Below are 26,926 nucleotides of genomic sequence, written 5' to 3' on the forward strand. Positions count from 1 at the left end.
TAACCATGGCAGGAAATATGAAATTGGAATGACCGAGATTTTCCGCCTCCGCCACTTTTGAATGCAGTTACGGGGGGCGATTTTTACCTTTTTCTTTTTTTTTTTTTTTTTTTTTTTTTTTTTTTTTTTTTTTTTTTTAATATTCTGCTTTATTTTTCTTTTCTGTAAGTCTTAGGGTATTCAAATGTTGCATTTTGACCTAACTGCTGTGATAGCACTTTTTCTGTAGTCAGCAAAAAGCTTCAAGTGCATATAAATAAGGTACAGTAGCGTTTCTTATGCTGTATTCCTAATAAGTGAGTATATTGCAGTCAGCTTCATACCAAAAAAAAAAGAAGTAAATCTAATTTTAGGCATAAATGCATTTATGTAAAGTGCTGATTTGTTTTCTGAAATGTCTACTTTCCGTAGGCTGTGTTTAATAGAAAATCCCATTAGTCATGGTGGCATTCATTTAGTACTGAAAATGCTGGAAGCCAAAATAATTTGTGGATCCCCGGAATTTCACCCTGCTTTGACTGACAGTCTCTGAAAAATATACCTTGTGACTAACTTTAGAGGATTTTTTCTCTCTTTTGCTTTTTGAGTATCAGGTTACCTTTAGATTTAGGGTCAGGTGTACATTGATGCCTCCCTTGCATTTTGTCCTCATTCTGATTTCAGTTGTGGAGTGTAAATTAGAACCTGTCCCAGCAAATTTGTTGTTTGAAGTGGTATAAAATTAAAATGCTGGAGGAAAAACTTGGTCCATAATGATTTTGATAATGATTAGTCTTTGAGTTTGGGGATGCATCTATATGCCAGTTTTTATATGAGAGGAGGCAGGTATATATGTCTTTCTCAGAAGTACATGTCAAGGTCATACCTTTGAGGTTCCTTTATTTGTGAGTGGTTGGTTGATTGGTTTGGTTTATCATTGTTTTTTAGCGGGTTTTTTTCCTTTAAGTGTCAAGAAATTCCTTGCAGCATTTCCTTTCATCTCTTCTTCAGCAGAAAGTAGGGCAGTTGTTTCTAAGGAGAGACAGAGCTCCTTGTAGAACTGAGGAGCCCAAACTTTAATACAAGCAGTATCATCCTTTAAAACCTGTCATTCCCTCCTTGCTGCCACACCATGCTATTGTAAGATCCCAGTATGTCTCTTCTCCACTTATAACATGCAATTTTCTAGCTGAATTTTTTTCATCATATATTAGTAGTCCCTTTCTTCTCTGAAATTATTAGACCTGTTTGTACCTGAAAGTTATGGTCTGTACTCCTCTTTCTACACAAACACATTTTCTGAAGTATTCCTCACTGGCTCATGTCTTTAAAAAGTGTGCCTCAAACTTCTTGAGGATGTGCTGCTGCAGTGAATCATGTGCATCTAATGGGCTTTGGTTGTTAATTTTTGTTGGTTACTTTTCTTTTGACTTCATTCAATGCAAGCTAGCAAAAGAAAATCCCACTAGGGTGGGATTTACTCAGGATATTTACACTGTTCCTAATAGCTCCTGCAGTTGAAAGAAAGAGGTCCTATTTGTCCTTGGCACATGCTATTATGTTTGACCTTGTTTTGGCTCAATCTCATCTTGTAAACTTTGTTGACTTGAGAGATTACAAGTTACACTTTTTCTTCAGGATAAATTGTAGTACTTGGACACAGAGACAGCGTGAGGGATGTCAGGGAACATGCAGCATGCTAGTAGGTTGGCTCAAGCTGTCTGTTAACTTTTGCCAGTAAAAAATAAATTTCATTGCCATAGTCAGAGTTAACTGTTTCAAGTCATGGGCAGACAAAGCACAAGAGACCATCTTCATTTTTCGTAATGACTAATTTTAGTAAGACTGGGAGTTGGAGCCCCTCCTCTTGTACTCTCCAGTGATCCACAACAGTAAAGGGAAAAGATCATATTGCTTCAAAGACTTCTAGTGAGGGACTGCTGTACACCAAAGAATGCAGCGATGTCGGGTGAGTTATGGTAGAAATAAATTTCACAGCAAAGGAGTGATGCTTCACTGGTTCAGGAGTAAAAGGATATTCAGGTGTTGGTGAGCAATGTCTGACTGCTACTGTGGGTGGCATTTCCGTGGTATAAAGAAGAGGTATCTCAGCAACTCATTTACCAATATCAGTAAAAACAACTTCGTGAAAGCATCAGTGGTGGCCTGACACAGGTAGTTCAGTCACAGGAAGAATATATCCTGTAGACTGTGTAACCTTGAGTCATCAAAGTCATAGCCTGTCAGTCATCAAAATGATCTTCATGTAAATTAAAATGCTTGGGTTTAATGGCACTTTGCATTAGTAAATTGGCAGTCTTCACTGAGGATTTTTTGATGTTTCCCAAACTTTCTAACACAAATCATGTGAGAGAAAATGGAGGAATCAGAGGTATAAGTTATTTGCTCCACAAATGGAATAGTCCCAGTTCTCTCAGTGTGAATTTACTCCTTTGCTAAACTGGCTGAAGGGACAAAGACAAAAAGCGGCTTTGAAATTCACAGAAGCACTTGTAGTGATGTTAAAGCAAAAGCCACTCACACTTTGCAACAAAGAAATGGTTGCAAATAATTGCTTTGAAAGCAGCAATTACTATGTGCAACATTTCTCATTTCAAACATGTTTTTATTTGTAATTTTTAGTGTTATGATACCTATTTAATTTAAAATAGTTCTTAACAAAACATGAGAGCTGAGGATGGATGTTTCATAGTGAAAATAAAAAAGTCAGGAAAAAAATTGTGGGAAGTATCATTTGGCTTGAATTTCACCCAGTGACATACTCTGAACTCATTCTGATTCATATTTTGAGTTAAGCATAGGTTTTTAGCTTTGTTTCTCAAATATTGTGGAATTGAATTTTGAGGACTGAAAAATGTTGTAGGAGGGTATCAAAGATAAGTGTCTAAATAGAACAGATACACCAGACAACAAATGTAATGATCCTTTCACCTCTTGCCTGCAGTGCTGGATCAGACTTTGCAGATAATTACTAGAAGTTAAGCAGGTTCTGCCTGATGGGTGACCTACATGAAATGTTTTCTTTAAATCTTCTGTGTAGCTACTGCATGAACATCTCCTGCTAGCTGCAAAACATTTTGGATGCCCTATCAGGAAGGCTAAAGGGAAAATCGTGATGACATGCAATCAGTCATTTGGCAGCTGACCTTTAAAAACTAGTTCAGGGATTTATCAATAAGAAGTCCTGTTGATTTTCTCCCCAGACAAATGAGCTGTACAGCTTGTTGATTCACTGTCTTGCATTTTCTGTTAGCCTTGAATACATATATATTTCATATTTACAATATTAGGTCTTTTTAAATTCCTTTGTCATTGTAGAAGTCCCACTTCCCTCCCTCCCCACCCCTGGCTGGCATTTTGCCGTGCTCATGGGACTTTATCTTAAACCATGATCTTGTTCAGCTTGTGAGTATTCTCACAGTGCGTAGTCTTTTCCTGTTGCTATGGTGATCCTTTCTTGGTGATGATGAAGCACAGGAATTCAACAAGTCATTCTTTTCTGGACCATGACTTTCTGGTGATTTAAAAGAAAAAGGTCAATAATGACATTCAAGCAGATCATCAATGTAGTTCACTTTCTGTGTTTTCCTCCCATCAGTATTATCTTAGTTTATGTCAAACAATGCAATTTGCCTTGGTTACATCAATAGGAGTGTAGAAAAGAGGCTAAAAAGAGCCTGATTGATGAACACAGTATTTAAAAATTACATGTTCTACCTTTACATATTGTCCAAACCATCTAATTAGGTGTCTGGCATACAATTAAAAACAAAAGTTGTAATTTCTATAGCCTTTAACCGTATTGATATGCATTTTGATATTTATTACTGCTGCATAGGTTAAATAAAAGCTAATCACAAGGAGTTTTTAATATCTCTCAGTTCAAATTAGTTAAGATATGGGTGAATAATAGCTGATACCTTGCTCATTGTAGAGAAGTAAACAAAAGCCCCAACATTATTATTTTTGTATATTGTTGTATATTATTATACAACATTATTATTTTTGTAGTACAAAAAAAAATTCCACACCTAAAATGCCTTGTAGTTAAAATTGTAAGTTGCATATTGCAGTGACATTGTTCAGTATCTGGATGCTTTTATCTAAGGTTCTTCCAATTACTAATGATATTTCACCTCCAAATTTTTATTAATTACATAAAAAAGGATAAAAGAAACCTGTTACATGGATATACCTCTCCGTTTTACGTAAAACATGCTCCAGTTTGCCAAACCCCCCAGTCCTGAATTTAGTAAAAGCAGGAGATCCCAGAAAGGCAATGTACACACAATAGTTGGCAAAGTATGATCTAGCAGCTCTAAGCTGTCATAGCACTCTGTAGCTGCAAGATGCATTTACTCTGAGTATGAACAGAATGGCATCTAGAGTATTTAACATGGAATTTAGTTAAACCTATATTAGCTTCAACATATTACAAATTAAATGGAGTGGGATTAAACGCTACATCTGCAGTGTTCTTCCAAGTGGCGTGACTTTTTTTCTGACTCTGCATGTTTAAACCCTAAATGCTCTTCAGTTTTTCATAATAGCTGAAAGGTCTTGCCTTTCACAAATGAACAGCTTACTTTGAAACCTGTATTGAGCATGTCTGGCAAAACCATGTACCACTGTCACCAAGACTAAAACAGGTTCTTGCAGGGTTCACACTCCTTTTGTTATGAGTTCGTCTCTCTTCCTTTAACAAGTGATGGCAGGAGAGGGGAGCAACAGCACTGAGCACTGGCCATACATCCAACCTCACCTGTTTGTCCAGCTAATTTCTTTGTCAAGTGAAAGAGAGCGGTCAATTTCTGCACTAAGAGAAAGTGTCACACGTGTTACTGAAGGTCACCTCCCAGATTCAGACGCCGTCGGTCGTGTCTCATCTCACTCCCTGACCACTGGTACCACATCTCAGAGAGCAGAGCAGCAGCACCTGAGGAGAAGCTGGGTCAGATATGTGTGCTGGTACTGATGTGGCTGGGAAGATGGGAAATAGCTTTCACCTTTGTCAAGGGCTTGTTACAAATGACACAGTGGGAGGAAAGAATCAAAGGTGTTACTTGCTGATGGGTGACAATACAGCCTCAAAGTGGTCTGAAGTCACAAATACATGAACATAACACTCGCCTCCTGGCCACAGACATTGAGAGAGTCCTGTACACATTAGTGAGTCTTAATGCATGAGCATTAAAGTCAGTGGTGACATAGGACATGGTGCTCATTCTCTCTTATAAGGGATGGGAGGGGAGCAGGGTCACTTACTTCCCTGGGCTTCCTGCAAGGGCATGCAAATCCAGGCAGGAGCCACAGAGGAGCTGCACCACTTTTGTTCATGATGCAGCCTTACACATCTAAATTTGATCTCCTAGCATTAGCAAAATTAGAAATAGCTATGAAGGCATTTGCTAGAATAAAATGATGCTCCTTCTTTTCTCAAGCATAGCAAGCCTGTACTACAATCAGAGAATGATGCCAGATTCTCTCTTCAGGGTTTCTGATTACTCAGGGTGGTTGGTTTGGTTTTTGTTGTTTGTTTTTTTTAATTAACATAGCATGTAAACATTTGGGAGGCTGTTTGTCTGCCAGTAAGGTAGCTTAATGTTTATACTCTTTATACAAGAGACTGAAGATGCACTTACAACCTGTCCTGTGGTCAACAGGTTCTTCCACTGCCAGTCTCTAGTGCATTTCTGGGATTGTTTACTCTATTGAGAGTCACCAGCATTTATTCCCCATGCTCCCAATATAAATATTGTCTCAGAAGTCCATGGCCTTGACCTGAGTTGTTTTCAGACTACCTTCAAAAGGAAGGTAGCATTTTTTGTCATTCAGGAGGGATTAAGTCTAGCAGAAACTCATAGCTGTTTCTAAGCACCAAGTGTTTCTTGAAGACAAGAGAGTAAGTGATAAACATTTAAATGCAACAGTTTCTATTTTTCTCCTGCCCATCAAACAGCTAACTAGGAAGAGCATCTCTCTGAAATTTGGCACAATCAGTGCTCCATCCTTAAAGGGTTTAATTATGGTGCTTGAATTACTGCAAATCTCTCTATTGATTTGGAATAAAAATGCCTGCCTCAGTCTCATGTAGCTTCTCCACACAATTATGCATAGAATTCTCTTAACTTTAAGACTATATAATTTCAGTGTGGGATTTCTGACAGTCTGTCTAGTGTATCAGACAGTTGGCAGACTGCCAAGCTTGTAAATTCTTCTGGCATTCGTTGACAGACCAGTATTGTAGCTGTTTCATAAGCAGTGATTTGAATATTAATGCTGCTACCTAAAGTCAAGAGAAGGTGCTGATACTAAAAAGAGAGTCTTTTCCATCCTCTGCAAAGGTGTTTTACGCAAGTATAAGTCTTAACCAGGAACATAGAGATGGCATAAATTAGGGAGAAAATGGAGTAGAGAACGAAGCATTTAGGTGCCTGAGCACTTCATGTGACTGCTTTCTTTTACCTTTCCTCAGGCAGAAAAACATTTACTTCCTGGGTAAGAGGTTATTCTAGATTACAGTCAGGTCATTACAGCTATTAAAGTGTTTTTTAGGTTTAAACTCTACAATCTGACCCATTCCTTATCCCCAGTCCAAGCCTTTCTCTTATTTTTTTCTCCTTTTTTTCATAGCTGTCCTAAATTTACAGGTTTGTTTGGTATTCTTGGTCATTGGGTTGGATTTTCTTCCTTTTTTGGGGGGTTGAGGGGGGAGGCAGGGAGGGGAGGGGTTTTTATTTCATATATTCCCTGTGGGTCCATTGTCAGTGATTAGCTATACTCACCCAGGCTTTGGCCAGCATTAACTCCACTGTTCCTCTGAGAGCACCAAAGCACTTCATCTTCTACATTAATTATAAAAGGAAGTATTTGTGTGTCTTCCTTAACAGGTGAAATGTAAGCACTGCTCATAAAATTTTCATGGAAGTGATAGCTTAGGCCAGCATGACTCTTGTCTGGAGTCATAGTGAGACAGTGTCAAACAGATGTTACTACCAGGAATTAAAAGATAGATGAGTTTAGGTCTTTGATGGATGAGGGTGCTCTAATGTGATGCAAATCAATTGGAAATCTGGCAGAGCAAATGTTCAAAATACTAATTCTGAGATCAAACTTCTGAAGTTCAACTGCAGATAAACAAAATTAAAAAGTGATGCTAAATGTCTGTTCTCCTTTTTAAGTTTATAAAATTCTGTCATTTACAAGTACCAGATATTAGTATTACAAACTGTCTTGCCTGACCACTACTTTGTACAATTACTTGCTTGTGTGCAAAAGAAGGTGTGAAACAATCATGCAAAGAGGGATGCAAGGGACAGTCACCTAACCTATCCAAACAGACAGTGCAGTAATGTTTTTCCTGTTTTGGCTGGAAATCCAGGACTGACTGGGGGAATTTGAGCTGCAGGGATGGGTCTCCTAATAAGGCACAAGTTTTTCAGTCCCTTTGCTAGGAAGATTGCCTTTCAAGACCAAAAAGGAAAAGAAATAGTATTATACAACTCTCTTACTGTAAGCCATTGATAAAACTCCATTTCCTCCTCTCCTTAAGAGTATGGACAGCAAGGCTCACCTGCAGAAAGAAATCAAAGGGCTGGTAACACAGCAATTCACTAACAGCTATCTTGACTGATTGGGTTGTCTGCTGTCCAGTGTTGAGAGTCTGTGTTGTCCCAGTTCATTGACCATGGAGCTTTCACTTCATTTTCTCCCAGCACTGCCATTGTTCATTGTTAGCATTTCCATTATTCATTTTAAAATTCATGGGTTTTTTTACAGTAACATCCAACATTTTTCTTCTATAATCCCCAGTTACTTTCCAACTGTCCAGGCATTTGCATGCAGAAGGGTGTCAGAGAACAATGTTTCTATTAAGCCATCATTTAAGAGGTTTTTTGTAGTTTATACTCATTTCATATTGGAATAAAAAGACAGGATGGAAGAGCCTTCACACTGAAAATGTAAACCCACAGGTTTTGTGTTTTCCATTATCTCTGTGCATGTATCTCTCTCAGCAGAACTCACCAGAAGAGGACATAAAAACCACTTGTGATTCAATGAAAAGTTCTTAGGGAAAACAAAATGTAACCTTTCAAAATATTTCTGATCTAACAGAACATACCTGACAAATCTAAGTTTAAGTAATCAGTCCAAATAGTACTAATGCATTGGAGGAATTATCATTTACATTAGGTTTTTCCTCTCTATCCCCCCAAGTCAAGATGGTTGTAAAAGATTGAAGAAATTAGTGAATTTTGTTCCAACATGGAGATTTTCATGTTCCAAATAATTAGCATTGTTGGCAGCAGAGAGAAGATGACATTTTTAAAATTAAAGCCCCAGTTTTCCCTCTAAGCTGCACGTCTGTTCTGATAGTTACAGAATTGCTAAGTGAATATATTTTTTCCAATATCCTGTAACTTGTGCTAAAAAAAAAATTATTAAGTCTGTGACTGTGAAGATTTCTATTTCCATAAAGTCAGGAAAATTGTTCATAATAGGGACACAGATATAACCTTCTAACACTACACTTGAGGCATCACTGAAAATTCAAGGAATGACTATTGACTCCACACAGTATGCTAGAACAAACCTGACCTTTTACAAACATGATTAATAATATTTTGTGGGGGGTAAGTGTGAGATTGGTTTTTTAAAAAACTTGGAAGTGTTTAATATTAAAAATCAGCCAAATTCTTGGTTCTATACTTAACCTGATGTTAGTAGGACTTCAAGTAAAGTCTGTTAACAGAGTTTAATGTTAAACAGTCCTCCCTCAGAATCTGCTCTCAAATGCCTAGAAAAGCAGGAGTGGGGGTAGTTTTACTCCTCTCTGAGTTTTCAGCTTAAAGAAGTAGGAAAAAATATAGATGTATTAATTTAAAAAATAAAAAGATAGGAACTTTCAATATTAAGTAAGACACATAAAAATGTGCATTAAAATAGACAGCTTTTTAAATACTGCTTCAGATTTTTTTTCTTTTTCTGAGCTGCTGCTCTGGAGGAGAGAGGTCAATGGCGTGGGCACGGGTAGTGAGATGAGCACAGAAGGCCACTCTAAGGGTTGTGTGGTTCACCTTTGATGCAGGACTGTGTAATGGCCTTGTTTACTCCTATTCCATCATCTCTGTGGATGTGTTTAGAGTTTCATTTGTGATCCAGGAAGGGGAATGTGGCTGCAACTGCACATTAATTTATACTATCAAGAGTCAAGCAATTAGGTTCTGTACTTAGAGTCTGTAATAAGAAGAGCTCTGTAATTTCAAACCACAGCCATATAGTCTCACCTGACCAGCAGAGCTGACATAATTTACAGAATGCCACCAGAGAGCTTGCTTTTGTTTTCCTCCCTGCTGTGGTCCTATGGAGAACCAGATTAGTGAATGGATCTAGTGTCCAACACTTTCTCATAGTCCTAACATGTAAGTGAGTGTTTGCTCTCATTGCTAAGTCAATTCTTGAATGCTTGGCTGCAAAATAGAAATTGGAAGAAGGACTTATAGGTCACATCTTTTCTTTTGTTATCTTATTGTTCTGCTTGTAATCAGTGCCTTGATTGGTGTGGGTTTTATATACCATGTGATCACCACATCCAGTGGTTCTGGTTGCTTCTCCAGTTCATATTTATGTAAAAACCTAGCTGGTTTTAATAATGGAGAACACCTCCCAAAATTGTGGACATCTGTAGAGATGAAAGGCCAAAGAATTCTTGCAGCACGTTAGATCTAGTCTGAACAAACTCACTTTCCAACATTTCACATTTCATTGATTGTTTTAGGCCTGTGATAATTCTCACACTTCCTTCTTTGGAGCAAATCTAAACTGTATCTTCCTTTGTAATGTGATATATTTTAACCAAGACTTGCCCACTCAGTAAAAAAGTTCAGTTAAAAAAATTGCTTTCAATGACTCATATATATTCATATATTACTCCTGGTAATGTATCTCAAAACAAAATTTGCCTTTTTACTGGGTGCTTCTTGATACTGCTCTTTATCTGAAAATCCTTACCCTTGCTCTGATTTTGGGTTTCCCCTTGCCCTTACTGAACAGCCTTTTGCTAATTTCTCAGCCCACACTCACCTTCTGGACTACTTTACCAAGGTCATTTTTTTATCTCCATTTTGTGAATTTGCAAAAGGCTTTTAAGTGGGATCCATTGTAAAACATTTTCACTCTGAAAACGGCAGATGCAAAATCATGCCTGTTATAATGAAGCAGAATTAATTCACTCAGCTAAACCAAGCACATCTGTCATCTTTAACATCTAATCCTGATTGTGCTCTGTTTATCCAGTCCCATCTTCCCTCACCATTCATTGAGGGCTGCTGTTTTGCATCTGGCTGTGACAATGAGCATGCTGGGCATGCTGAAGGATGGTAGGTCTCCTACTGCATTTTTGTGCTCATCTAAAGCTTCAAACGTCATTAAAATGATGGCCAGAATATGGAATTTGCCTGCAGTCAGTCTTTAATCACCCTTTTAGGTGCTGCAAAGTTTCTTTAATCCCAATTACCCTAAGCCTAATAACAGAAAGTTGAAAAGTGCAAAACATAAGTACAGACTCTGTAGATTTACTCTGTGCTTATTGAAACTATGGCCTTGTAAACAGCAGCCCATGAAAGAAAGAGAAAGAAAAGTGTACTGTGTCCCTTTACATAACTTAGCTGCAGGATGGCGGTGTTTGGAGCAGACCTGATGTCCTGCTGTGGAAAGACAGAGTGCAAAGAACAGCATAAGCCAGCCTGGATGCTGGAAGGGAACCAGACAAAGTGATGTTTGTAAGGCATGGAGGAGCTTAGCATTTCCTGATACAGAGCAATCTGTCTCTGCACCAGCTGCAGGTTTTAGGGAAAGGTCTTTGGTGTGCCGTGACAGCAAACTGATGGCTCTGTGCCACAGCTGCGTGAGCAGAGAATTTCAGGCAGCTGGCAGGACATTTCTTGGGTCAATATTTAGCTTTTCAGGATAGATTTTCTGTTTTCCAGGATAGATTTAAAAGCTCTTTGCTCTGTTCTTCATGTTTTGAATCACACACATGAGACCCTGGCTACTTGGAGAAACCTAGGGAAGATTCATTTTAGGAATTACTCTTTACAGCCTGTGAACAGCACTTTATATAGTCTTCTGTGCTTTTACCAGAGGATCAGTGTTACTGCTGTCCCCTTGTTGGCATGCTCTCACATTAATTCCAGCAATGGAAGAAAAACTCTTGTTAGTTGTCTTTTCAGCAGAGTTGCTTAGTATTGCCAAGGAATGTGACTGTAGTAAGGTCAGAGAGGAATCCCCGTGTGTTTGAATGGTGTAACTCCTGTCTGAAATACCTGCACTTGGTACCTGTTGGGGACAACACTCTGTTAAGTTCCTCTTGGAGGTCAAGGGCTGTACCCTCATAGATTCTTTTCTGCCTAATTGCTGTGGCAGGAATTGCCCTTTCATGGTTCTTAGACCTCTGGTCTGTAGCTGTTTCTGATCTTTTGAGAAGCTACTGATGAGTTTCAAGGGAACTTCCCATTAAAAAAGGAAACTAATTAGTTGTTTTCTTTGTACTCTATCCATCTCTAGTAATACACTGGGTAAAATAATCGCATCAATTCTTTTGCAGCAAAATATATTCTGTAACCCTACATTTGGCTGGGATTTTTGGTACAATTTTTCAGTCAAAATCCCCCCATAATACACAGGCAGTTCACTCAGTTACATGAGAATAATAGAATAGGGATTCATTAATGCATAGCAATAATGTCTGCCAACACTGCTGCAAGTGCTTCAAACAAAAGATTTGTGAAAGTCTGAGCTCCTTTTTTTCCCTTCAGCACTCCTGTTTATGCAGCAGCTGCAGCAGGGCACAATTTAGCCAATATGATGGTGAGCTCTTGCTGAAATACAGTGTCCCCTGTTCCCAGACACATGTTCCTGTTCCCTTTTTGTCAGAGGTGAGAGTCTCAGGGTGAATCCCATGTGCCTGTTGATCCGATGGAGAGCTCCTCCTGCGTGTGTAAGATGACTGGAGAGCAGCTGTGTGTGGAGTATCAGCTCCAGTCCTAGCAGCAGCTCTCAGACAAGATCAAAGATGGAGCTCCACATCATGCATCAGGTTCTTCTTTACCCTGCAGTGGGCTTCAGTGCCTGTTGAACATCATAGGCTGTGGTCTTCCACCTGCCAGGAATCCCTTGTAGCATAGCCAGTGTGATGTGGCAGCTCGGGAGGGATGATGCAGAGCTGTGAACAGCAGCTTTCCTCTTCCTTCACTCTTTATTGGTGCCATTGTCCTTGAAATAACCTTTTAAAAGAAAATAAAAGATAATATTCAATTGTAAGGGAAGGAGGAGCTGTGACCACTGTAGATTTTCAGTTTTCTTGTGTGCAGACACAGGAGACTAGCTCTCAACCAAGTGACAAGTGGTAGGACTTGTTAACTGCCTGTGGTGCTGCTTGGATGGCAAGGGGACTCCTTTGGGGTTAGAATGGCAGAGGAAGTCCTTGTGATTGGGCAAACTGATGCTTCCCCTTAGTATTGTTTGGCTTTAGGATCTTCCTTGAGATGCAGGAAGGACAGATTTAAAAGTAGGATTTCCCACTGCCAGCCCTTCCCTTTTAGCACTGCAAGGGTATGTTTCTGAATCCTGTGCCAAAATGTCTTCTTTAATGGTCCTGCACTGTTCTTCAGAGCAAAATCCACTGATACAGGACCAGGGATTTATTAATCTTTTGCAATTTATACCTTGATTCATTTCAGAGGGGTGCAGAAGAAGTTTTCAGAAGCCAGAGGACCAATCAATGTCAAAGGCACAAGTGCTGCTGGCAAAAACTGCTGGACAGGGCCCCTCCACTGAGCTCTGAGAAGCACACTCCTGTTTGTCCCCTGGGGAGCCAGCCAAAAACTACTGCTGAACACACAGCTGGTTCCACTCTCTCCCAGAGCAGGCACACAGAGGGCTACTCTAGCCCCAAACCTCTTTTCAGGCCATGTGGCAAGCTGAAACCATTCATTCATTTGTGCAGCTGCTTTACAATACAAAAGGAACTTTATTATGGATTTTAGTCCATGACAACAGAAAGGCAGTTGAATTCCCTCAGCCTGTTTTTGATATACTGAATGCATCACTGGTCTGTAAAGGCAACTGATTATTTTCATACAGTATCACCTAATCCATCAAGTGAGGAAAATACAGCTGGCTTTTAAATGCTGCCCTAAGAAGCAGTCCATATCCTTGATTATTTTAACTTTCTCCAGCTAACTCACTTTTACCAACATTTTCTCTACTTCAAAATCAATGTCTTAGTCCAGTGGCAAAGAAGGCAATTATTGCAACAGCTCACCCAGGCTCCCTAGGCTTGCTTAGTCATTGCAGTGTCTAGTTGCTATGTCTGACTATAATGAAAATGCTGATAAGTTTAATTAATGAGATTGCCTTTGAAAAGCCTCTGTGATATTTTCTGGAGGTTAAAACCAAGACTACCGTCCAAATTCATCCAATTTCATCCAGTTCTGCTACAAGGAGTTTCTCCTTTTCAGATCACTGGCAAGTGAATGCTGGCACATCTGCTTGTATTTCCTCTCCTTACCTGTGTGCTGGAGGCTCTCCTCATCCACAGCCTCCCATGCCTGCCATGCCTCAGCCTCTCCAGCTCAGATCTTGCTGCTCAGCTCCAAAGCAGCTCCAGCAGTGGCTCAGCTGGCATGCTGGGCTTTCTCCCAGAGTGGCAGAAGTGCCAGCATGTGCTCTGTGGGGTAGCTGCTCTATAGCTCTGACCAACAGAAGTTGCAGCTCCTCTCTTACCTTGGAATGTGCAGCAGCAAAAGAGATTCAAGTTTTTCTTTCAAGGAGCTTGAATTTGTACCCAGTGGTGGTCACAAAATCCTGGAAGCTTCTGGAGCCTAGCAGTGACAAAGGCAAGAATCTCTGTAATAAAAAGCATGATCACCCATTTTTAAAAGAGAGGGGTTGGTTTAGTTTTGTGCTATTTTGCCACTCAAAATTTACTGACTTTATGTTAGTAAAGGCCAAAATGCCCTTCTGTACCAATAGCAACGCTTACCTAGGGTATCTCCTTTATTTAAATTTTATTTTTGTTACAAGGAGGAAGTAGTTCTGAGGGGTTAGATAATATTGACAGATCTTTTTGGTTTTATTCATCTATAGGTAAATACCTAGTGATCACAGTTTTCTTTAAGTTGTATCTGAAGATGTTGGATGTATTTCTGAACTTTTACGGAAGTTTTCACTGCTAAGATAACATGAAACTTTAATTCTCTATTTACAGCAAGTGCTGATTTTCCATACAATGGTCAAGCTATAGGAGATGGAGTTAACAGAAACTCAGCTATTATTGGAGGTAAGAAAACTGTCTGATTTTCTAAGATACTTTGCAGTAAGTGTCTCTGATGGCTGAATTGCAGTTGTTAGCAAGGGTATGTGTTTCCCTATCCAGGTGTAGGTTTGTTGCTTTAGTTTTGATTTGCTGTGTAATTTTTTCTTTCTAGTTAATATTTTTGTTATTACTTATAACTTTGCCTTATACTTTGAAACTTTACAATACTGGAAGGATAGCATTGCATTCCTCAGAAAAATTCAGCCCACGCCTGAACAGCCTCAGTTCACCTGCCCAACACATCAGTTAACATAAAGTGGCATAACATAACTCTGGCTGATTACAAGATTTTTCTTAACCTGAAAATTTTATAACATCTTCATCCTGGAAATTTTCTTTGCCTGTAGAGATGGGCCCCAAACAGTTACAGTGCTGTTTTATCACATAGATACCTATGCCTAAGAGGATAAAATTCATGAGGCTTCTCTATAACAGGGTTGAACCCAAAATAGACCATCGCAGGGAGAGCAGTTAAGGCTAGAACAGATGATAAAGCAGGAACATCTGCAATTATGTGCAGCCAGTGCTTGGTGGGTGGCATGAGCCAACAGTGAACCAAGCCAGTTTTCAAGGACATGCAGAGGAGCTATGACAGGTCTTTACTAGGCCTTTACTAGACTAATTGACTAGAAAGTGAACACCAGAGATTCCACCTTCAAAGAGCTGCCCACGCATCACCAATACACCCCGCTGCTCTGGGAGTGCTCAGCACCCTCTGCCTCATGGTCAGCAAAGCTTAGTAGGTATAAATGTTGAAGTGGGCAGGCATGAATGTTGAAGTGGGCAGGCATGAATGTTGAAGTTTTTACCTATGGGATGAGAGTCACCAGCAGACTTCATGGAGATACATTTTGTATATAGTGAAAACAGTATATAAATATTAGAGTAGTAGAAACCAAGCAACTGTGGCGATGCCCACCTGCCTGAGTATCTTCAAGTCAGCTCAGAGGAGTTTTGGGATCCTTTGTTTGTGTTAAAGTCTGCAGCTGGTCTCACCGGGGGCCTCTTCTCTTTCCTCCCATGTGTAGGGGTGATTGCAGTGGTGATCTTCACCATCCTGTGCACCTTGGTGTTCCTGATCCGCTACATGTTCCGCCACAAGGGAACCTACCACACCAACGAGGCCAAGGGGGCAGAGTCGGCCGAGAGCGCCGACGCCGCCATCATGAACAACGACCCCAACTTCACGGAGACCATCGACGAGAGCAAGAAGGAGTGGCTGATCTAAGCCCACGGGGATGGGGCCTGGGGTGGGACGTGAGCTGGGCCAGGGTGGGACTGGGATGACTCTTGCAGTGGAGAGAGAACACTCTGTGTCGGACACTTGAGCACACATAGGATAAAAAGATCAGCACAACTGGAGGAGCAAGTGACAGGAATATACCACTGAGACTGGAGAAAAAAAAAAAGAATATCTCAAGCATTTAAGAAAAAATACTTTTTAATATTTATTTACAGCAAATTGCCCCTTCTGTATCCCAACAACTACAACAAAGAGCAGTTTTGCAGCTTCAGCATTGGTTACAATTTTCAGTAATACCTGTCTATTTCTCTGTGTGTTTAGAGATGTTCTGGATACCTGTGACAAGAAACAGGGCTGGTTTTTTATATTTTTAAAAGCTGTTTAAAATGTGGGTGGTTTCTGTCCTGAGAACAGAAGTGTGTGGCAGCCCTTTCTTCCCGGCGTTGTGTCCCCTCCTGGCAGGCCCCTTCCCCGCAGGCTGCCCTCAGCCCCGCACCTTGACCACATCACCGTTTATTTTGGTGACATTTATCCAGGGGTTTGGGCTGGGGGTGGGACGGGGTGAGGACTAATGCAAATCTCACTCGCCAGTTTCTCAACATCTCATCAGCCCGTGTCAGCCCTGGCAGGACCCATCTTCTCGACCAAGGCACTTGACTGATTGTGTGCAATTTTTATCAGCAATGTAAAAATACCGTTATTATGACTACTACTACTATTACTAAAGAGGATTATCATAAAGGACAGCAGGCTTTAAAGGGTTTTTGTATTACTTTGTTGGTCTCTGAGGGAGGATCATGCTGTGCGAGTCTGTAGACCTAGTCTGTTCCTGTGTCTTTGTCTATGGCACCAGGTCACCACCTGAGGCACGTGCCAGGTCAAACTCACCTCTGCCTGTGGCATATTGGCATATACTGTACATTGTAGTAGGGAATTAGAGCCAGAATTTGTTTGCTTCTGTTTCTTCTTAATAGGCTGTTATAGAAATATTAATACAGCTTCAGTCAATGCATTTGAACCCACACACTTCACATCCTTCTTTATTTTCAACTTGAGAGAAGCAATTTACTCCTTAAATCCCTTGTTTCAGTCCCTTTGCAAGGAAAGCCCCCGCTGGCAGTGTTTGCACAGTCAGGAAGGTGAAGCAGAGGAGGCTTGAAAACTGCCTCCAGAGCACGTGAGGAACACACAGCACACAGGGCAGAGTTACTTTTCAATACAGAGATGTACCCAAACTATTTTACTGTCTTTGTAAGGCATTTCTAAGAATAGCAAGGCCAATACCAAGTACAGCATTGCATCCCATTTTTCCTCTCAAATCGGGAGTGTTGTAGGTGTCACCTGAACAGCAGGCAGGCAGCCAGAAGGAAAGACAAAGGGGCAGCCTGAAGACTTAATATCTTTTAGTGGCAATAACAAAGCTTTAGCTTGCCCTCTCTAGAGAAGCATGGTTCTCTTATGGTCTGAATTGATAGGAATGTAAGGCTTTAATGGACAGGTTTTGCAGTGGAACAGAATGAAGGAATAAATATACTGCAGGGCTTTGCCATGTGCCAAAAGAGCAGACGCAATACCAGGAATTTCCCTTTAAAGGTACTTATTCTTGTGACAGCCCTAGATTTGCATTGTCTTTAATATTTCTGGGTTTCGTATGCACAGATTTAATTAATTTTTCTGCACAAGAAAGATGTATTTTTTCACCCAAACTTGCAATCTACTACACTGAGCAGTGCTGGCATTTTTAATTTCCTTATTTCTTTGGTTGCAACTTTCATTATTTTAACTGATACTTTGAAAATAAAAAAAAAATCATGTAGGGGAAAGAAAATATTTGAGTCTTATCAGATAAGACATTGATAAGCACAATTCATCAGAAAGGCAAGCCAGATAGTTTGGGTTTTAAGGATGGTAGCCTTAAGTCCTGTTCTGGAGGAACATTATCATGAAACATAGATATCAGAGCAAATCAAGCCCATTAATTTCTTCTGTTTATGGATTTGGAATTAGCATACAAAAAAGTTGCCAGTTTTAAAAGCAATTACTGTTTCTCAGGTAACATAAATGGCAGAGAGGTTCAGGTAGGCATAAAAATTACCTCTGTTACTCCTGTGCTCTGCAGCCTTTTGCCTTGCCTCCAGTATAATCTCTCCCTCTCTTGTCTGCAATCAAGCAGATGAGTCCTGGGTTTGATCATGGGTGTAAAATAAGTCTTCTCTCCTTAGGGAATATCAGCAGGGGATGGATCTACCCTGTACCACCGCTCAGCAAACTAGCAATCACGGATGTCTCTGTAGGATTGAAAAGACATTATCTTTTCTCTATGATTTTATGTTTCGTTTTATTTATTGGTATTTCAGCCCACTCTGAAAAACATCCTTGCCTGGAACGTCAAGTTACCATGAGAAGTGAATACAACATCATTTGTATAGATTGGTATTTGATTTGCAGAAAAAAAAGCTCCTAATCTGAATTTAATGTCTGTGAGGAAGATCAGACTTATGTATCCTAAGAAACTAGAGTCCTCTGTTCCTTTATGTGGGAGAGACAGATTTACCGGCCATAGTGCAAATTGCCAAATGCCTCAGCATGGCATTAGAAGGGAAGGATAGCTTGGTCTCCCGTGTCTAACCAAGTTCTTGGCAAAGCAAGAGACAATTGTCTGTGGTTATGGTAGTGAAGCCTGTGGTATCTATTCACTGATTTTCTAAAAAATTACCAGCTAATATCCCACAACCCTGGGAGATTAGGCAAGGACTTCTGGAAAATAACCTTTGACCTTTGCAGAAGGAATAGTTAAAAATTACTGTCTAAGTTTGAAAAACAGTTTAAATTTCTGAAATCAAGTCAGGGGCATCTGCACCTCTCCATTGACTGGACACCATGGACCATTTTCTGTGGAATACATTAGTGCTGTGTTAAAATACAGTCACTTTCATAACTCTAGAAACCTTAAAATATTAGAGTTCTTGTTTCTCCTTAAACTGGACCTTAGACATGATGTTATTGACAAGCAGCTGTGAATTCCTGCCTGTCTGCTTTGTATTACATTTCTGAGAATGGTGTATGTTCAACTGTAGGCACTGGACATTCAGCATCCTGGCAGTGAAGCAGGAGCAGACTCAGAGATGTAGCCTGTGTATTTTGCTAGCACTATACCTATTCTGAGAATTTCTTCTGCTGCAAGCCTATCACTGAAGGCTGAAACAACATCCATAGCTTATTTCACCCACTCTTACTTGTGCCAAAAATACATGTTGTTTAATAGGTGTGTGGGAAAATCTGTTTGAGGGGAGAGTGGATCCTGCTTTTATAAAACTCTGTACTTTCCCCAAAGAATATTAAATAATCAGTCTTTTATCACCTGTTTTTTAGCTGTTTCACCTATTTGAACTGTGCAGAAAAATGTAGCTTCTTGTACTGGTTTGGGAACCAAAGTGTCCCAGTTGTGTTTCTAAAGGGTCATTCCTGACACCACAGGAAATGATGGCAAAATTGCCACCAGCAGTGGGGAGAGCAAGCCTGGGCTGGAGATCAGGGCTCTCAGTGTTAGTGAAATAATGTAAGCAATATTTTGGATTCTCATTCACAAGACTTGCAGACCACCAGGTGATGAGACATGGCGCTTCAAGGAGCCAAAACAATGGAAATCTTATTTTGATGTCAACCCAGCCTCAAGGAAAATCCATAATCCAGTCTGGCGGTTTTGAATCAGGTCTCTCACACACTGCTCATTCCGTATTTACTGACAGAAAATTCTGATGTATGAAATAGGAATATGTATCTTTAACTCATACTGGAGCATTTCTGCTTTGTATTTTTTGTGTCTTAAATTTTACCTGTACCTTTTATATCTCTTCTAGCAGCTACCACTTCAAAGGTACGGCAGCATTTTAGGGTCATGCTCCAGGCAGCCTGATATATGTGAGAGGATGGTCATCACAAATATTTTAGTAAGACTGCCGAAGCAGTGGTATATATGTACAAGTTCATTGTACTGATAAGAATTCATTTTAATTAAAACAATGTACTCTAATGGCAGATGCATCTAATTTCCAGGGTATCTGTTGAAATGTGAAGCTAAGTTCGACAAGCAATAGTTTTCAATATGGTTTCTCCCGTGAATGATTTTACATTCCATCAAGCATGCTAATCCTGAAAGGGTGTCATTCTTGAAAAGCAGACCCTAAATTCTCATAATCAGATGTCATTATCCATCCTAGAGAAATTAAACAGAAATCTTGCCTTCTAACAGCAACAGCATGCAAATTAAAATGAATGAAGGGCAGTGTGTTTGTATGCATAAACATCTTCTGTGAATGTCTTTCCTTTTAACTAAAGTTCTATTAGAAGCCAGATTGGTAAATAAAAAGGAGGGGCCAAAAAAGAAAAAAAGAAAAAAGACATTTGAAATAGTTTTAATCACTGTAACAGCTGTTTCCTCATGTTTTGTATATTCTTATCATTGCCTGTATTTTTAACATCTCTAGTACCAGGAAATCAATTTGGAAAGGACAGAAATTGGAAAGGCCTCTTAAGAAAAGACCTCCTGTACATGAAAAAAAGGTACTTCAGAATGCAGTTATACATAAGAAGAGGGTGCTAAAACCAGGGAAGATCTGTTGAAGTGCAAGTATGTTCCTCCTGCATCAGCATTATCTGTTACGAAGCATATATCTGTACTTGTTGAGGTGGGCAGGGTTTGGATAGAAATTTAATGACTGCCTTTCTGCTTTTTCCCTTTCCCTTTTTCCCTTTCTGATCATATTGCAGATAGCAGCAAGCAGTCTGCTTCCAGTTCTGCTCACTTTTGTTACTGCAGATTCTGTGGCATTGCTAGTCTCACAAGGGTTACATCCTACAAATGACTGAGTGCGGGTTGTTTGCCTTCCTTTCCTGTCATAACTCTGTCCTTTCTTTCGTGAATGAGAGCCTTTTATTGAAACCATCAAGAAAAAATGTACGCCCAGCTCAACAGACTTGTGTCTGTTCCTTTTAATAAACTACTTTGTCAGGCTTTAAAACATTTTTATGACATGAAGCATTTTATAAAAGAACTGTGTTAAATGCACTTGAATGGGAGAGTGTGAAACCTAGGCAAAGAAGCATCAGATGGCTCTGTCTACAGCGTGCATTGCCTTAACCACCCACCAAATCCCTGGATCCTTCCAAGACCTTAACTTCCTCTGTGGAATGTAATAGTGGCCAAGTCCTGGTTGGATACTGTGTTCAGAACACAGTCAGACCACGTTGTGACCATTGTTTTGTGCTGACTGTTGCAACCCCTAGAAGGAGAGCCATGCTTTATGCAGGAATGTTTCTCATTCATATAAAAAAGCTCTAGGACAAAGAGGTGGGAGTGAATGTTCAAGTGTAAAGCCCGACTGATACTTGAACACAGTAACACAGAGAGTCTCTGCTCCCTTCTGCTGTCACACATGTCTCACTGCAGCTGAGTGGATGTGCACGGGCCCCTCCAAAACCTGAGGTTATTGGGGATGTGATGTCTGCACCACTCGGGCAATCGCTGCCATGGTGTGGGCGGATAAGATACCAAACCTGCTCCAAATCCCTGAGTCTGCAGTGCTAGCAAAATCACTCGCTCTTGAAATTAAGTGCAATTCTGAAGATAAACTCAGGCTGTGCCCTACAGTAGCAGGCACATATGGTGCCTCAAATGAGACAAGACTTGGACCCGGTAATGGAAAAGCATTTATTTAACAATCTGTAACACAGTTCTCTTAACTCTGACTTGCACATATAAGCAGATTTTTCTTGAAGCACTATGCTCAAAACCCTGATTATGCCAAGAGCTTAAGAATCAGGAAGAAAAGGGGCCAATTTGTGGCTTTTTTACAGAAGAAGCATTTTTTTAAAAGTCACTTACTGTAAAAAAAAAAAAAAAGAAAAGTTTGGTATCAACAGGTTCTTTCACAAATAAGTGTTTTTTTCACTAGTCTTCTGTTTTCAAAGTATCCTGTGAGAAAAGCTGAGCAATTATTTAAGCAGAACCAGAACCACTTCATTGAAAAGGGGGCAAGGTATATTGTGGAAAGATACATATAACCAAATAACAAATTTAGTACATCCTGCTTCTGTGATTCAGCAGCTTCCAATAATGTCTTTTTGTACTCCCACTGCTGTTGCTGCTGCTGTTAAGGAAAAGCATCTGGATTAAACAACAAACATAAAGGTGTGTACCTCTAGTTTTACCATAGATTAATATTCTTGTTTGGTATGTAATAGCCTATTAAAGAAGAGCAAATTGTTATTTCCTCAGATTCCATAGCATTAATTCTGCTATCTCCAAGGATCAGAGCTGTACTATCACCATTTTAATTGGTATAATGCAGAGGTATTTATATTGATAATATTTAACAACCAGCATTCTGAATTCTAGCACAGAGCTGCTCAAAGAAATTCTAATTAATTGAAAAAGCAGGTAGATCATATTACCTGACAGGTGAGAAATGTCAATAACTGGAATGACAGTAGAGCAGAAACCATTTGAGGGGATGTTTAGCATGCAGAAAAATAAACTGTACCAGAAAGAGATTCTTGCCTTCCAGTAGGGAGTTTGGGGTGGGTACAGTGCTGTGCCCAGTTATATATTGCCAGGTGTTCATTGCCTTTTTGGCCAAAATACTTGAGCTCCTGTCTTTCACATGCTTTGAAATAGGCTTTTGCAAGAGTACTGCTGAAGATGTGAAACCTAAACAAGCTGCTCTAGTCTGCTGGTGAGAGTACAGTCACAAGACCCAAGCTCTTTTACCTGCTTAGAAGACAATTCTCAGATGTGTTGCTGCCTGTCCCTGTCTTTTGTCACCTTTTTCCCGCTTTATTGAACATCACAGATTGAAAAGGACTACAAAAGGCCTTCTGGTCCAACATTTTGTGGGAAAGGGAACCTAGATGAGATAACCTAGCATCCTGTCCAGTCATAATGTTTTTTTCCCCACTGACTCCATTTCCAGGGTGTTAAGCTACCAACAGGCTCTTTAAGACAAGATGGAGTCACTGGAGCAAGGCAACAAATTCTTGAATCGGCCAGAAAACCATAAATTTAGGTGACTCAGGTGGAAGCAGGCTTCATCTGGAGCATTCCCAGCCTAACAGCTCTCCCTCATTTCATCACAGCTTTGGTTAACAGTGGAGCAACTAGCCAAGTCTGTGTATGATTTTCCTAAAACCATGTGGGAGCATGGAAGATAAACTTGACTGAACAAAGACAAGGTAGCCATCCCCTGTATGCTAACATTTGTTCTCCAAAGGGCACGTTCTCGTGCTTACAGTGCGGGTGTCACTGAAGGAGTCTGACCCTGCCACAGTCAATAAATCATTCACAAGCTGAACAAATAGCCCTGCACTGCTTTGTCTTGAAAAACTCCTTTGGGTAAATATTTAAAAGTAGATCTATGAGTTGCCATCATAAAACACTGGACACAGTATCAGCAGCTAGTTATAAGTTATTTCTGTTGTAAAATCAAGACCTGTCTGCAGAGTTTTCTTGTGTGTCTTGCACTAATGAGACATTTATCCCTGAAGCATAAACTACTACAGCAGGGCAAGGTAACAAAGAGAAATTGTTTTTGCTGCACACTCTGAAACACAGCCTACAGTCCCTTTCATTACACAGTTCCTGGTGAGAGTAAGGAGTAAGATCTCTCTAGACATCTAATGTTTCCTTTTTTCCAAAACTCTCTACCCATCACTCCACGGAAAGAAAATTGCAGACAGTTCTGGGTTTTTTCACATCTCTTTCTCTACTTTTGAATTGTTCCCCCTCACTGACAAATTTACTGCCTTTCACTGACACCTTTAAACTTCTTTCCAGCAGTGCTTGCTACTTTGACCAAGGTGAAGCCTTTCACCTTCCTAAAATGTAACCATTGTAATGGAAGGGTTATGTGCCACTCCATTCTGTCATCTTTTATATTTGCAGTAGGTTTTTATCTGTTCATAGTACTCAGTCATTGGAAGTGCAACTCTGGTTTCTGCCGTCTGCGGCATTATTTTATAACTTGTTTGTATTTGTTCCAAAATCACAGCATTGCCTGGCAAAGAGAGTCTGAAAATTAGGCAGCTGCACTTCATTCCATTCAGCATGGTTACTTTCTATTGCTTGGTTCAAATTTTCCCAAGAGATATCAATAATAAAATTAATGCCTAGCAAAAGACAACATCTATTTTTGTTAGGGCCACAAGATGTCAGACTGAGCTCTCAGCCATTCCTTGTGCTTTCGTAGCAGCTGTACAAGGCTGCTGGTAATCTCCAAAGTAGAACCAAAAATTTGTACTATAAAAGCCTCTAGGAAAACTCTTTAACTCTTGGAGAGTTAAAGGTCCAGCCCAACAGGGCCAACAAGTCAGCACTCCTACAGGTTTCAGTTACGAACACATCCGAGAAAACTCTCAACTGGTTATTGAATAATTTTATTTTCATTGGATCAGCATCTTGGAGGGGAAAAAATGCTTCTGTATGTGGAATACCTGAGATACTACACTCACCCTACTGTAACTCCTGCATTGTATCTGATCTTTTGAAGCTACAGCTGTTTAAGAGAAGGGATCAAAGTCAACTGAATAAAGAAAGCTAAGGCATCACTTGGTTGCTATTAACTCTGAAGCACAGAGACCTGGCTTTCCACAGATCTGCTTTGCATGGTCAGTCTCAGCCGTACACGAGCAATGGGGAACTTTTCCTCTGCTCTTCAGTGGATCAAGACCCATCAGTGGGCTGGCTGGGCAGGGATCACCTAAATTATATTCAGTCCTAAAGAGCTGACTCACACATTGAGCCGCCTGAATCCAGCGAGCTCCTCTGACACAAAAGCATGATTTGGCACAATATTCCTGAAAGGCTTCAGCTCCCCACCCAATAACTCTGCTACCCCGTTTGACTAGCGCTAACTACGAGAAGATTGATGGAAATTACCTGTACTGACTTAATGCTAAGTGTGGATGCCAATCCTAACCAAGAGTGCTTAATTTCGTGGAGATTAAATAGATTTCCCCCCCTGTCATGGAGTGCTTGGGCTGTGCTCAGTCTGATGCTTCTTACTGACATATATAAATAGAGATATAGAGATAAATAGATATTTTTATGGAGATGTTTTATAAGTGGCCTTTACTTTGTGCATGGTAACTATTGCCAAACTTGTTATTTAGGAGCTACAGAAATGGCTGGTTCTGCAGTTTAGGAAGCAGTCAGCTGTCTCTGTTGCAAGGGACACTTGGGGTACGGGCTTGGATTTTGGTTTTTATTATTGAATTATAATTTGCATGGTTTGGATCTGGGTTTTATCTCAGTGTCGGGTTTTTTTTTTCCTCACTGGTTCTCTGGCAGGGACATATTGGGCTCAAGCAGGAACTTATTTCTCAGCCTTTGAGAGATGGTTTGAAGCCATCAGTGCCATATAACACTTCAGAAACACCTGCCTTGCACAGCCTATGATGTTGCTCAGTGTGAGGTCCTCAAAACACAGTTTCTTTAGCAGTCTGTGGAGGGTTTCACAGCATAGTGAGGTGTTCCTATTCTGCTGGCTTTGCTTGACGAGATAGCAAACTAGCAACATCTAGTTGCTGTTTTATGGGTATAGCCTTGTGAGTAGAAAAAGGGATCAGCAGAGACTAGGACATGAATGATGGTTCAGAATTAGATTCATACACATAGCAGTAGCAAAAGATTGTGATAATTGCTACAGAGGCAGGTCATTTTACTTCCTTTCTTCTTTTACTCCTTTTTTTTTTTTTCTTTTTTTTTTCTTTTTTTTTTTTTTTTTTTTTTTTTTTTTTTTTTTTTTTTTTTTTTTTTTTTTTTATATGCCACATCTGAGTAATTCATCTCTACCAGCCAGCCAGCTCTCAATAACCTGGGCTGTTGGCTAGGGATGGAAATGCAATTGTGCTTTCTTACTGATCTAGTTCCTGCTGCTGTGGAGCAGTCTGTACCCAGAAAAAAAACAGGGCCATCAGCTATTAGGAAAGCAAAAGCAGCCTCTCACCCCTTCCCTCCAAACCAGGTAGAAAGCCAATCCCAGGGTTATGTGCCTACAAAGCTGGCCCAATTTCCTGTCAGGTGAACCAAGACCTTCTCTGTTTGCAGTTACTCTAGTCCACAGGTTTCTTTCTTGAGCACAATTTTCCCACGGGACGCATAACCAGGAGATGATGGTTACCCTAATTAAACAAAAATGTGTATATTAAAAAACATCCTAATCTGAAAGTATAGTGTATCTGAGATTCCTCTGTTATAGACACTTAGTCTACCAGATTTATGGCTACATTTGCTATGTTATGCTTGAATAAACATATAATTCATTGAAATACACAAGACTGATAAAAGTATTATGATCTCTTTAAGGAGAATAAACTGTTTGTAAATTTATAAAGAGTATAATCTGTTAGGCCTTATTTGAAGTATGTACTGTGGTTTGGTAAAAGTACAACATTAAAAGAGCCTTGCCAGATGAGGACTGTTTTTGTGTGTGTGTGTGCATGTGCAGTTCCTTTAAAATATTAGACATCTTCATTTAACACAAAAAAACAAAGCAAACAAGCAAACAACAACAACAACAAAACAAAACAAAACAAAAACAAAAACAAAAACCAAAAAAAAAAAAAAAAAAACCAAAAAAAAAACACCCAAAACCAAACCAAACTTTTACAGACCATGTATAAGAGCCAAAGTGCAGAGGGCTCTTCAGATTCCTGTGTACAGTGACTCCATGGAGAGAGTAAGTGAATCTTCTGACTAATTTGGACCCAGTTTCTTTTGGAAACAAAAGGTAGCACGACTGACCGGCTGGAGATTTTTTAAAGGTTTCATAACATCAATAGAAAGAATTCAGACCAACGCACATGCAAATATTGTTTATTTAATGGGAGAAAGATCTAAGGAAGCTTTAGGCCCCTTCAGAGCAAGAGCTGGTGTGCCACAGGCTGTAGACACATGGTCATTGAACAATGACTAGTGTTGCCCATGGAGGTACTCATTAGGGGAACAGACATCCCAGAGCAGTTCTTCCTGTAGCATCATCCTGCCCTGGCCCCGTGCAGACCAGCAACAGCTTTCTGCCACACAATGGGCTGCTACTTCTCAAGGTTGCTGTTTCCTTGAGATTCTCCTTGAGGTTGCTGGCCCACAAGGTAATAAGGGTTCCCCCAAGGTTGCTGTTCCCTGGGAGTTTCCCCTGGGTTGCTGTTCCCAGAGGTAATAAGGTTTTCAGTCTTCTCTTTGCCCTAAGTGTTACACACCAGAGGTAGAGATGACAAGCTGAGTCCGCCGGTGCACATTTCCAAGGTTGTTT

General features: G+C 40.1%; 1 protein-coding gene across 1 annotated transcript in view; it reads left to right on the forward strand.

The window, feature by feature from the left end:
• Positions 1 to 17,280, forward strand: part of CNTNAP2 (contactin associated protein 2) — a 1,042,914-nt gene extending 1,025,634 nt beyond the window's left edge. The window contains exons 23-24 of the mRNA XM_063405816.1: positions 14,270 to 14,341; positions 15,406 to 17,280. Of these exons, the coding sequence (XP_063261886.1) occupies positions 14,270 to 14,341; positions 15,406 to 15,605 (272 nt within the window). The 3' untranslated portion in view covers positions 15,606 to 17,280. The remainder of the gene's footprint in view (positions 1 to 14,269; positions 14,342 to 15,405) is intronic.
• Positions 17,281 to 26,926: the final 9,646 nt, after the last annotated feature.

Source organism: Prinia subflava, chromosome 1 (assembly GCF_021018805.1).
Source record: "Prinia subflava isolate CZ2003 ecotype Zambia chromosome 1, Cam_Psub_1.2, whole genome shotgun sequence".
Taxonomy (NCBI): Eukaryota; Metazoa; Chordata; class Aves; order Passeriformes; family Cisticolidae; genus Prinia; species Prinia subflava.